The 13,995-nt window shown below is 42.2% G+C and overlaps 1 protein-coding gene across 12 annotated transcripts in view; it reads left to right on the top strand.

Moving 5' to 3' along the window:
- Positions 1 to 13,995, top strand: part of Fam222b (family with sequence similarity 222 member B) — a 76,161-nt gene that overhangs the window by 50,278 nt on the left and 11,888 nt on the right. For all 12 annotated transcript variants that reach the window (XM_004857021.3, XM_004857017.3, XM_087191535.1 and 9 more), the window contains one exon: positions 9,670 to 9,791. In XM_004857021.3, coding sequence (XP_004857078.1) covers positions 9,697 to 9,791 — 95 coding nt within the window. In that variant the 5' untranslated portion in view covers positions 9,670 to 9,696. Of the gene's footprint in view, positions 1 to 9,669; positions 9,792 to 13,995 lie in introns of those variants that run through there.

Raw genomic sequence — 13,995 nt, 5'->3', positions numbered from 1 at the left:
TTCCCCCTGCGGTACTTTGTACTGAGCTACATTTCCAGCCCCCACCCCCACCTCTGTACTAGGGATTGAACTCAGGACCTTGCACTTGCAAGGCAGGCACGATGCCACTGAGCTAATAAATCCCTGGCCCCAATTTACAGCCCTTTTTATGTTTAATTTGAGACAAGTTTGTGATAAGTTGCCCAGGCTGAGCTCAAACTTGCCATCCTCTTGTCTCAGCCTCACAGAGTGTCACCTCCATCCCTAGAGCTGAGACATTTCTTTTGAAACCTTCCCAAAGGTGAAATTCTTCATCTTTAGAGTAATAGGGTACATGAATGCCTCACGATGGAAGAAGTATTGCCAAAGGGCTCAAGAGATTTAGCCGCCGCTTGCCTTGAAAGCGCAAGGTCCCAAGTTTGATCCCTGGTACCAAAAAAAAAAGAAGTATTGCCAAAACAAATAGAGATGGGGAGAGAATTTGCTGAAAAAAAATTGAAAGTTGATGAGGCTGAAAGATGTAGGAAACCTGTTCCAGTTGGGAAAATGTTTTACTTTGTGTTGTTTTTATCTTGGAAGACAAGAGTCATTCTGGATTCTTAACTTGTGGGCTTAAGCGGTTCTCCTGCCTCAGCCTCCCAAGCCGCTGGGACTGCAGATATATACCACAGAGCCTAGCTGAAAGCCTTCTATTTCTAATACAATTAAAGTGAAATAATGGGGAACTGAATGAAAATTGGTAAGGACACTTAATGAAGGAGATCCCAGGTAAATGGGAACAATTAGAAATTAGAGGGGACAGAAAATGGATAAATGAAACATAGAAGATATGTTGCAGTAATAGACAGCTGTGATCTTTTCTTTCTTTCTTTTTTTTTTTCGTACTGGGGATCAAACTCTGGATGTTATGCTTCCCAGGTAGGCGCTATGCCACTGAGCTAAATCCCTGGCCCCTTTATCTTTTTCTTTATTTAAAAAAAATTTTTTTTGAGCTAAATCCCCAGCCCATTTTATTTTGAAATGGTCTCACTGTGTAATTCAGGGTGGCCTTGAACTCACTGTGGACCCCAGGCTGGCCTTGAACTCTCTATATAGCCCAAGCTGGTCTCCAACTCCAAAGCAATCCTCCTGTCTCAGCATCCTGAGTGCTGGGATTACAGGTGTGCACTACCACACCTGGCAAAACTTTTGTTTTCTACTAATATCTCTTATACCAATCTTGCCTTGTTCTAGTACTTTAAGATATGCCTATTGTCAGACTACCCCTGGTTGGCAGCAGATAAAAGATGGACTGAAGATCAGTGTATCAGCTATAAATAAAACTTCATTATCTACAATGAATTTTCTAGCCTCTGCACTAGAAATGCAAGGCACATAAGTTCAACAGAGGTGTTCGGATAACTAGTTTAAGGTGACAGATCAATAAATACATAATGAATATGTGTCCAAGAACAGTGTCAACTCCTTTTCCCCAGAAAAGGAGGAGCAGCTGGACATGTTGGCACATGCCTGTAATCCACTGTACTAGAGAAGCTGAGGCAGAACAATCATGAGTTCCAGGCCAGCCTGGGTAATACAGTAGACCTTGTCTCAAAAAAAAAAATTTTAGGGAGAAGAAGGATGTTTCCTCTTAGATATTTTGGTGGACTATGATGCCTGGCTTCTAAAAGATGGCACAACACAGTGTCTACATGGATACTGACTCAGAAAAAATCTGAGCTGAAAATGAGTTCAGATTTAAAGCCAGTGCCTCCCATTCAGGGAACAGGATAGGTATAGGAGGAGAGTTTTCTGAGCTAGAGTTGTTGGAGATTGAGAGGCAACTGCCTTCCATCAATTATTCTCTGATATAGTTTCTTCTGTGTGAATGATGCAGCTTTCCCCTTTTGGTTGTGTGTGGGGGTCCTGGCCACTTGAACTTACAACTTGTTTGCCTTTATGTAGTCACTTTCCCAGAGCAATCTTTCCTTGGTTGTAGCTGCTGGTTTATCACTTACCTTGAAAGGATTTTCACTAAGAACTGGTTCCAGGGCTGGAATTTAGCTCAGTGGTGCCTCCGCCTGCCATCAAGCACAAGGTCCTGAGTTTGATCCCTGGTACCAAAAAAACAAAAAAATGGTTCCAAAGCAGCAATAGGCTAGCTTAATAGAGTTACAGGGCAAAGTGCTGATCTGGGACAGGTAACCTCCCAAATCCATAATTGTTAATTATATTCACATTTAAAAAACAAAACCATGGTCTTGTTCAGTGGTGCATTCCTGTAATCCCAGCTACTTGGGACGCTGAGACAGGGTCTTGCTAATTGCTAAATTGCCCAGGGTAGGTTCAGACTTGTGATCCTCCTGCTTTAGCTTCTCAGAGTCCTGGGATTACAGGCATGTGTTACCATGCCCTGCTCATATTTTCTGTCACATGCAAGATCTGTGACATTTTATGGATGAGAAATCTGAAGTAACTACCTTTTAAATTCTTTATATAAAATACTAAACTAATTTGGAAGATTGAACTAATATACCAAGTTATTTCCTTGCCTGTAATACAATTACACAACCACAGCTTTTTCTTGGCCTACTGGTAGGAAAAGTATCCTTCTGCACACTGACTTGGGGTTGGTCATGTGTCTTTCATGGCTAAGAAGCTATTGGCAACTTGAAGAGGTCAGAAATGTGAAATGTTCTTAACTCACTTTGGCTTTGGCCTTTTTTGTTTCTGTTCTCACAGTAAGAAGATTCTGCCCCAAATAGTCATTGCCACGTACAGGGCCCCACATGACCTCACCCCAGCCTATTATACCACAGAGTTGTCCAACCAAGGTCAACCAAACCATAGTCAATTGGTAGACACTGGAACATGAAAATAAATGTTCTGTTATTTTGTTTGTTTGTTTTTCTATTTTTGGTACTGGGGATCGAACTTGGGACCTTGCACTTGCAAGGCAGATGGCAGAACCACTGAGGTAAATCCCTGGCCCAATGTTCTGTTAGATAGCAAATATTGTGAAAGTAGATGACTCATACAAGTAAATCCGAAAAAACAAAGATTCTTTAACATTAGTGTTTTTTCTTTTGTATTTATATTAACATAAGATATGTGTGCCAGTTGTTAACATACACAAACAACACGATCATTATATCACATGTATATCACATATCAACTATAAGTTGAATAGCTGAATTTTTAAATTGACAAAAATTGTATATATTATAGCTAAAACATGATGTTTTGAAATAAGTACATTGTTGAATGACAAAGTTGAGCAAATCAACATGTAGACTACCTCACATACTTAACACTTTTTGTGGAAAGAATACTTACAGCCTACCCCCAGTAACTCTCAAGTAAACAAAACTTTGTTACGTATAGTGACTATAGATATTCACTATTGTAAAATATTGTTCAATAGAGCTCTTGAACTTACTCTTCCTGTTTAATTAAAATTTTGTATCCTTTGACCAGCATTTTCCTAATCCTCCTTCCCTTTCCAGCCCATATCTCTGCTTTTATGGATTGAACTTTTTTAGAGTCTACATACAAGTGAAATCATGCAGTTTTTCTTTCCTTTTTTTTTTTGGTACTGGGGATCGAACTCAGGACCTTGCACTTGCAAGGCAGGTGGTGGCACCACTGAGCTGAATCTCTAGCCCATGCAGTGTTTTTCTTTCTGTGCCTGTTCTATTTCACTTAATGTCCTCTAGGTTCATCCATATTATTCCAAATGATAGGATTTCTTTCCTTTTTAAAGACTGAATACTTTCCATCTATATATTATCTATCACATTTTCTTTTGTTTTTGTTTTTGTGTACAGGGAATTGAACTCAGGGCCTTCCACTTCTAGGCAGGTGCTGCGCCATTAAACTACATCCCTGGCCCTTTTTATTTTTTTTTGGTACGAGGGATCGAACTCGGGACCTTGTGCTTGGGAGGCAGGCGGCAGAAACACTGAGCTAAATCCCTGGCCCCTTTGGTTTTTTTGAGACAGGTTCTCACTAGTTTTTTTGAGACAGGGTCTCACTAGTTCAGCTGCCCTGAACCCATTGTGTAGCCCAGGCTGGCCTCAAAGTCACAGTGATCCTCCTGGCTCCACATTTTCTCCACACACACCCCCGCCAAACTTAGGACCTTGCACTTGCAAGGCAGGTGTGGTGTCATAGAACTAAGTTCTCAGTCCACTGCACATTTTCTTTATCCTTTTATCCATTGATGAACGCTCAGGTTGAGTCTGTATCTTAGCTACTGTGAATTCTGTCTTGAGAATTATGGGAGTGCATGTATCTCTTTGTTTTTTTTTTTGGTACCGGGGATCAAACTCAGGACCTTGTGCTTGCAAGGCAGGCGCCGGAACCACTGAGCTAAATCCCCGCTATATGTATCTCTTTGACATAATAATTCCATTTCCTAATACAGAATAATGGGATTCATTTTTGTACATTGGCACAAAAATACGAAATATGTTGGGCATGGTAGCATATACCTCTAGTCCTAGGACTCTGGGAGCCTGAAGTAGGAAGACTGCAAGTTTGAACTCAGCCCAAGCTACCTAGCAACTCAGTCTCAAAAGATAAAAAGGGCTGGGGATGTATCTCAGTGTGAAGGTCCTGGGTTCAATCCCTGCTACCGCACACACACAAAAAAAGGAATGCTTTTCATATCCTTGCCAGAAACCGTACTAATATTTGCTATATTGTTCCAATTTTAGTATACATGTGCTGCTGCAGTAAGCACAATAAACATTGTGTGTGTGTGTGCGCACGCATGTGCATGCATGTGTGCGTGTGTTTGTATGTTGCTAAGAATTGAACCCAGGGCCTCACACATGCTAGGCAAGTGCTCTACCACTGAGCTACATTGCCAGTCCTGATAGCTTACAATATAGTGTGAAAGTAGTAGTCAGGCTTTGTTTAGTTTAGTTTAGTTTAGTTTAGTTTTGTTTTTGGTACTGCAGATTGAACCCAGGGCCTTAGTACTGAATTACATCCCCAGCCCCTCTCTCATTTAAAAAAAATGTTTTGTAATTTTGACATGGGATTATAGTCACTAAATTGCCCAAGCTGAGCTTGAACTCATGATGCTTGTGCCTCAGCCTCTCAGAGTACTGGGATTACAGGCTGTGTGCCACCATGCCCAGGCTTTTTCTTTTTTTAATACTGCACATTGAACTCAAGGCCTTGTACAAAGCTACGTCCTTAGCCCCTTTGTTTTAATCTTTTGTAAATGTTTTGTTTTGTTTTGTTTGTTTGTTTGGAGACTGCCTTGCTATGCAGTTCAGGCAGGCCATGAACTCCCTGTGTAGCCCAGGCTGGCCTTAAACTCAGGATGATCTTTCTGTCTCAGCGTCCTGAGTACTTACTTGGATTACAGGCGTGTGCCACCATGCCTGGCCTCTTTTCTAAATTTTAACACAGGGTCTTAGTCTCTAAATTGCCCAGTTTGATTGTGAGTTTGAACTCATGATCCTTGTGCCTTAGCCTCTCAGAGTGTTGGGATTCGGGATTACAGGCTATATGCTGCCATGCCCAGGTTTGTTTGTTTTTTTTTAAGTACACTTTTTTTTTTCTCATCCTCTGAGTGAAGACACATACACATTTGTTACCACTTATGTGCTTCAGTGATATGAATTTAAATAAGTTCAAGGACTGCTCTTAGTTCAGTGGAGAATGGTTCTCTTGATGCCGGGTATCACCCCTAGGGCCTCGCACCTGTTAGGCAAGCACTCTACTGCCGAGCTACACCCCCAGCCCAAAGAAGCCCTCTCCTTAGGCAGTGACATCAAGTAGAAATCTGAATGAAGAGGGAGCTAGAAAGATGAGCAGTTATTGGGGTAAAAATATTCCAGAGTGACAGTAAGCCCTGAGCTCCAAGGAAACTAGCTGGAAGTAGTCAGCAAGCGGGGCAGGGTAGGTTAGAAGACAAGGTCAGAAGCTGAGTGTGTGGTGGTTGGTACATACCTGTGATCCCAATGCTTTGGGAGGCTGAGGCAGGAGGATCGCAAGTTTGAGCCTAGCCTCTTGTCAACATATCTGTTCAGCAAGACCCTGTGTCAAAATAAAACACAAGAAAAAAGGGGACTGGGAATATAAAGATTCCCAAAGTGCAAACATTCTGGGTTCAATACCTAATACAAGGCTTAAAAAAAGAGCAGGGTCAGAGAGGAAGTAGTAACAGATGATAGAAGATGTTGGGGTCCATGTTAGGATTTTACTCTAAGTGAGATGGAAAATTATTGGTGATATTTGAGTTACCAGGACTTCAGTTAAAAAACTAAAATAACTCTGTCTACTATATGTAGAGTAGATTGAGTGATACTTAGAAAGCCATTGTAGTAATCTAGCTAGAGCTGATGAGATGACAAATGAAGTTTATTACGTATATCCATGTTGGGAGACCCAACTGAGAATACATCACTAAAGTCCAGTTCACTTTAGGCTCAGATGTCATTATATGTTGGTTAACTACAAAAATACGTTCTGAGACAAGATTTGTTGAGTGGTTTCCACATTGTACGAACAACATAGTCTACTTACCCAAACTATAGAATAGCCTATTGCTCCTAGGCTATAATGCAGCATGTTACTGTGCTGCATTCTGCAGGCAGTTGTAACACAATGGTATTTGTGTATCTAAACATAGAAAATATGTTTAAATCCCACGGGCCAGGGATTTAGCTCAGTGGTTTTGCCACCTGCTGTGCAAGCTCAAGGACACGAGTTTGAGCCCCGGTACAAAAAAAAAAGGAGAAAGGGTACAGTGAAAAATACTAGACAAAAACAATTTTTCCACTGAGTGTGGGGTCATATGCCTGTAATCTCAGTACTTGGGAGGCTGAGGCAAGAAGATCATTGTAAATTCAAGGCCAGCCAGGGCAAGACCCTGTCTCCAAAACACAGCAGTTTTTCAGTTCCATTATGATCTTATGGAACCACTGTCATATGTGTAGTGTCGTGGACTAAATGTCCTTATGGGACTGCTCCCTCACCCCCACCCCTGTACCAGGGATCAAACTCAGGATCTTCCACTTGCCAGGCAGGTTTGGTGCTGCTGAGCTACATCCCTGGCCCCTGGGACTACTTGTTAACTTTCCTTGGAGTTTGTCCTTGGCTGTAAGGACCATAAGGGAGAAGTTATTAAATAGAGATCAACATTCACAAGGTAAGGAATTGTAAGCAGCACCTATTCATTTGTCCCCACCAGAAGTCTTTATTTCTTGAGGCATGGCAGTTGGCACGCTGTGTTCATCCTGTTGTCCCACCCACCACAGATCTAAAAAGACTGAATCTGTGCCAGAGCACTGGGGCAGCTCTATTCTCAATGAAGCATTCAATCTTCAGTTCTTTCTGCAGCTGCTATCTTAGACATGGTTTGAGCAGCCTCTTTTACAAAGTGTCTTTTCAGCTACCTGATCTTGCAAGCTGGAATTCTCTGATACTAATCATGACAAGGTAGTATCACGTACCTGAGAGAGTCCTCTAAGGGAAATAAAGTTTTGTGCTCTTTGTTTAGCGTTTGAGTTTTTCTCCCCAATCCTTTTTTGTTGTGATTTAAAGCAACATATTATACCACTCTGATTTCTGAATTTCACAGTATTAGAGAAGGTGTTCATGTACTCTGCTGTAGGGGACAGGGGAAGGAGACGTTACCAGAACCTCTGCAGTGAGTCCTGGTCTCCTGTGAGCCACGGCAGCACAGGGCAAATTACAGGAAAGGTAGAAAAATGAGACTGAGAAGAAGCTGAGCTTTGGGTCTGATCAGTGCTGCTCTGGGCAGCAAAGACAAAAGACCCCTAGCTTGCAGCACCTTTTATTCAGTACATCGGAGAAACAGATGTAACAAGTGAAAAAGAGTTCAGTACTTCACATTGGGGTAAACAAGGTGTAACAGAAACCTGGGGGGCAGTGGAAATCTAAGAAGAATGAGGAATTATGCAGATGAAGATTTGGCTCCTCTCTGGCGTCTCCCGCAGGTGTGGTCTTGTCCTGGAGATTGCAACATCCCTGGGGGGATCACTCAGGTCTCAGTTGTGACCAGAGGCCAAAATGCAATTATGTCTGGAATGTCCTAGCTGGGCTGTAGGCTGGAGAACTAGGCCTACTCAAATGATTTTTCCTAGAATTATGTAGCATTGCTCCCAACACTCTGCTACATTCTACTTACAGTATTTGAGAAAAGCTTATTCCTGGTACACAAGGAGGTTTTGTTGTTTTGTTTTTCAGAGAAGGTCTCTGTAGGTTACCTGGGCTAGGCTCAAAATTGTGATCCTCTTGCCTCAGTTTTCCAAACTGCTAGTATTACAGAGCTGGCTGGGGATGGTGGCACATGCCTATAATCTCAGCAGTTGGGAGGCTGGGGCAGGAGGATACCTTCGAGTTCAAGCCTTGGCTACATAGTTCAGGGCCACCCTGAACTACAGAGGGAGACCCTGCCTCAAAAAAACAAACAAAAGGCTGGGGATTTAGCTCAATGGTGCAGTGCCTGCCTTGCAAGCTCAAGGTCCTGCATTCGATCCCTCTTCAAAAAAAAAAAAAGCTAGGATTACAGGCATGGGCCACCACACCTGGTTTGCAGAGCCTGTGTTCTTGAAGGACTTCACTACAGCAGGGTTGTATGTTTGGGCTATATATGTCTTGTTGGTAAACATCACTGATAAAATCTGTGTCATCTTGAAATACTATTAGGATCATCTGGTCAAAGTGGACTCCTAGTAGCTTACTGCCTCTTTGCTTTAGTCTGAGAGCAGTCTTTTAAAAAAAATTTTTTTTCAGCCAGGTATGGTAGTACATGCCTGTAATACTAGCATTCAGGAGGCTGAGAAGATGGATCACCTTGAATTAAAAGCCAGACTGGGCAACATAGTGAGATCCTGTCTCAAAATAATAATAATAATGATGATGATGATGATGATGATGATGAGTGAGTTCAGGGCCAGGGATTTAGCTCAGTGGTTCCACCTCCTGCCTCGCAAGCGCAAGGTCCCGAGTTTGACACCCAGTACCAAAAAAAAAAAAAGTGAGTCCAGATAACCAGGGCAGAAGTCAGATTTTGGGTGCCTTGCCAAGTCGTATACTTTCTTTGGAAATGTCTGACTACCTGGTGGCATGCAGCCAGGACAGTAAATGGACCAAGCCAGGCCCAGCATTTTCAGGAATGCTCAAACTTTACAAATATGCCTGTACTTTCTAGTTATTTTATAATTTTGTTTGTTTGGTTGGTTGGTTGGTTTTTTGAGACAAGGTCTTGCTATATAGTGCAGGCTGGCCTTGAACTCACTATGTAGTCCAGGCTGGCATTGAATTCCTGGCATGTACCACTATGCCCAGCTTCCAGTTATTTTATGAATAGGTATTTTTTAGTTTTTGTTTTTCCCACTCATGCATCTGCGGAGACTGAAATATCTTATGTTACTTTTTTTTTTTTTTTTTTTGGTACCGAGGATCAAACTTCGGACTTTGTACTTTCAAGGCAGGTGGCGGAACCACTGAGCAGAATCCCCGGCCCCTGAAATACCATTTTAGATATAGTGATGGTTGGGAGCAAATTGTTACTAGAGATGAAGGTGTAAATAGATTTTCAGTCAACATGCTAGTAATTAAATTGCTTACCTTTCTAAACTAGGGCCTATGCACCTTATATCAGATATCCCTGGATGAGATTGGTTGTTGCCTGTGCCCCACAACCATGTGTCTTGTTCTTTCCAGTGTGAGCCATTGTTCCATGGTGTGTTGATGCTGGTCTGCCATGCTCGCCTGTCTGCCAGGGCCAGGGGACCTGTCCTTTCAGCTTCTTTCTCACACGCAGATGAACACTGGACCTCAGAAATGTAAGTAACCTAGATCCCCTGGGGAAGGGTTGTGATCCTTTGTTTTGTCCCTGCATGTGAATTATCCCAGAGATGCATCTGGGGTACACTGATCTGGAATAAAATACTTCTGAGGTATTTGTCAGCAGAGCAGCAGGGAAGCCGCTGCAAAGGTCCTACCTGTCAGCAGTGGGAGACACTTTTATTATCACAGAAATCCTCTTAAATATTACAATTCCCCAGTGTGTATGATCTTAATTTTAATTATTGGGGTTTTGTTTTGTTTTGTGTTTTGGTACCGGGGATCGAACTCGGGTCCTTGTACTTGTGCAGCAGGCGGCGAAACCACTAAGCTAAATCTCCGGCCCTTAATTTTAATTATTGCAGATAGCTTTCTGTTGCACAGCAAAGCTATAAGGAGCTTTATAAGGAAAATATCACCTTTTAGAAAGGTGTTTCAGCTTGGACCCCATGAGCAATTTATTGAAACTTCACAGTCCAGGTTACTTATTGTATCTCTAAAATAATTTCATTTATACCATTGTATGTTTTGAATCATTGGACCTTCTGCCATGGAAACAGTTCCCTTTGGCTTTGCTGCCTGCCTTCTAAGCCAACATGACTTCAGTCCACAGCAAGTAAAGGAGCTTTTACACTCAAAATGTTTGGGAACTAGCTTTCTCAGACTCTCTGGGCATTTGCTTGCACTTATAAAACAGGATTGCCTTTAAGAACTGTTAGATCCCTGTCTTAATTGGTTGAAGTTAGAACATTATAGTTCATATTTTCCTGGATCCCTGCTTCTATCCCTGTACTACAAGATGTGCAAGGAAAATTTTCTCCTTCCGGCTCATTAACAGCCTTGTACTTGGAGTAGGCCTTCCTTTCAGAGCAAAAAGGGGAAATCAGGCAATGAGGTCTCCCTTTAATTGCATAAAATGCTTCAGCACCTTACCTGAATCCTTTATAACAGTTGTTAGCAAAATTTTTCTGTAAAGAACAGACAGCAGATGTTTTTAGCTTTGTGACTACATGATCTCTGTTATCTGCTGAGCTAAGGCAGCCATAGATAATATATAAACAAATAAGTGCAGCTATGCTCTAATAAAACTTGGGGGGAGTGGATTTAGCTCAGTCATGCCCTCGCCTGCTTTGCAAGTGCAAGGTCCTGAGTTTGATCCCTGGTACCCCTCCCCCCCAAAAAAGGAAAAAAATAAACCCCAAAACTATTTTTTACAAAAACGCAGCAACTAGACTTGACATACAGGGAATAGAGCCAACTCCTGCTCTATGAGATCATCACAAGTTAAAAATTGTCTAGCCTCAGGCTGGGGGCATGTGTCAGCGCTAGAGCACTTATCTAGCATTTGCAAGGCCCTAGATTCCATCCCTAGCCCTGCAAAGAAACAAAAGGTCTAGACCAGTGATGGCAAACCTTTCAGAGTTTTCAGTGAAAACAAACTGCCCACTGCAACATGTGTCCCATAGGTTCACAACCACTGGCTAGACTTTTGAGGAAGCATAAGACTCAAAATCTACCTAGTTCTAAATTTGTCCACTGAATCAAACCTTGTGAAAGGACAAAGGTAAAGGTGACAGTTTTCTCCCTCCCTACTCTCCCCTCCTCCCCTTGTTTTCTTTCTTTTCTCCTCCCTCTCTCTCTCTGCCTGCCTACCTGTCTCCCTCTCTCCCTCCTTCCCTCCCTCCCTTCCTCCCTTCCTTCCTTCTTTCCTTCTTTCCTTCCTTCCTTCCTTCCTTCCCGCACTTCTTTTTGCAGTACTGGGGATTGAACCTAGGACTTTCACACTCAACTACATCTCCAGGCCCTTTTTTTTTTTTGAGACAGGGTCTTGCTAAATTTCTGAGTTGCTCAGGCTGGGCTCAGACTTGGGATCCTCTTGTCTCATCTTCCCAGAGTGCTGGGATTACAGGTGTGTACCACCATGCCTGGATTTTATTCTTTTTTTTTCTGTGCAGGGGATTGAACCTAGGGCCTCATTCATGCTAGGTAATCACTCTGTCACTGAACTACACACCAGCTCTAGCTTTTCTCTTACTGAATGGTGATTGGGTGATAAAATTGTGTGTTTCATGGCCATACACATAAGTACACTAACTGCCTTGTGTCCAGTTCTGAGCTTCTGGAGACACATTTGAAGACATACAGTACAATGACAAAGAGAAGCTCAGTTTCTTTCTTTTAGATTCCTTAACAGACACTGACAGCTTCACCCAGAGATGTGGTATCAAGGAAAGAAGAATAGTTGGGCATGGTATTGCACACTGTAATCCCACCTGTTTGGGAGAATGAAACAGGAGACTCATATGTTTGAAGCCATCCGAGACAACTTAGCAAGGCCCATCTCAAAAAAGTAAAAGAAAAAGAAAATGAGGCAAGAAAAGGAAAGAAAGGGAAGAGCCATTTGCCATGTGAGGGGGAAAGGCAAATTGGCAGCTTTATCATGGTGTGCTGTCTTTAAATCTCCTACCTTCTCCACATATAGCCTCTCCCAACCACCATCCCTAAATCTGGGCTCAAGAATAGAGAAGTTAGGGCTGGGGATTTAGCTGAGTGGTGCCGTCACCTGCTTCACAAGCACAAGGTCCAGAGTTCGATCGCCGGTACAAAAAAAAAAAAAAAAAAAAAATTGGCTGGGAGTGTATCTTAGTGGTAGTGTGCTTTCTTAGCATGTTTGAGCCTTTGGGTTCCATGCACATATGCACTGGAGATACCAATCTTCCCTGATTTCAGGTTCTCATGTCTACGTGATGGGGGGACACTGTATTTGATCTCTAACAACTTTCTTTTTCTCATACTTAAATATACCCCAACCTTTCCAAAGGATAAAATTTAATGGTATTTTTCACCTTTCCTGCTATCTTCTGTCCTTCTCCCAAAATTTGTAAATAATAAAAAAAAAAATCCTGTTGTATGATCTATAGCTGCTAGCATTAAACATTTGCAGTGAAATCAAGATGGAGAATAGCTGTCTCCTTTGGAGACCAGTAGCCATGCAGCTGCTTAGGACCCTGGCCCATCAGCTGAAGTGACCTTAAAAATAGTTTTGTTTTTTAAGGTTCTTTTTTTGCGGGGGGAGTTGTTGTTTTCAGACAGCGTCTTGCTGTGTAGTTCAGGCTGGTGTTTAACTCACTGTGTAGTCCAGGCTGGCCTCAAACTCACGGCAATCCTCTTGCCCCAGCATCCCAGTGGACCCTTGACTTATGAACTCAGTTCATTTGTGAGGGCTGGTTGTAACTCAAGTTGGTTGTAAGTCAAGACTATTTTTCCCATAAGGGAAATACCCATCGTGTGTTCCGAGGCTCCCAAAGTACCCCTTAACTAACCTTTTCATAATAAAAAAGGGTTATATAATGTGTGTAATTTACCAGAAACACCAATAATTTTCCTAGTGTATTCACCAAAAAGTTATAAAATGTGCCCAGTTTACCAGAAACAACAATTTCATACTGTACTCACCATTCAAGTAGACATCTTTGGCTTGCAGGCAGGGAGGCTGAAATGGAAGGTGGTTATTATTTGAAAGGAGAGTCCCCTTCCATAAGAACATCAGGAATCTGGCTCTCTGTTGTCCTTTTTCTCCTTGGCAGAGTCTGTAGCCCCCTAGGACCTGCTTCTGGCTCACTAGGTCTCAATCTTTTCAGAACTAAAAAACGTGGTCTAAGATTGACTGTTTCTGTCTTTTCTTTAACACTGTTCTGTAGTATGACATGAGATTGTCATTAAGCAAGTGAATGCAACAATTGGCTTTTTATTTGTTTGGGTGAGTCTTCTCTACAAATGTTCATAGCTCTGTCCATTTTTTCAGGATTTCCTTTATTTACGAGAAGAACTTTGTTGCACTGATTGTTGATATTCTCCCAGCTCTTCAGCTGTCATTTCCTCTTGCTCAGCCAGAAGTTCCTGAAGTTCCTCTGTAGACCATTCCTCTGCGTGTTCCTCCCCCAGTTCCTCAACATCAGCACTGTCTATCTGCAAGCCTATGGACTCTGCTATAGTGACAGTGTCATCAACCACAAGGTCAATTGAAGGCTCAGGCTCCTCTACACAGCCTTTAAAGTCTTTCTCCTGTATAATTTTAGGCCACACTTTCTTCCAGGCAGATCTCAGTGTCCTTAGAGAGACATTGGCCCAGCATTTCTCAACCCCACACAGGAAAGGATGTTGTAATGTTCCTTCCAGAACTCTTTAAGGGTTAAATCTGTA

The sequence above is a fragment of the Heterocephalus glaber genome, unplaced genomic scaffold (assembly GCF_053883595.1).
Source record: "Heterocephalus glaber isolate CG9 unplaced genomic scaffold, H.glaber_assembly_v1.0 deba00001564, whole genome shotgun sequence".
Lineage (NCBI taxonomy): Eukaryota > Metazoa > Chordata > Mammalia > Rodentia > Bathyergidae > Heterocephalus > Heterocephalus glaber.
Note: the sequence above shows the minus strand (reverse complement) of the source record. Positions and strands in the feature narration are given on the sequence as shown.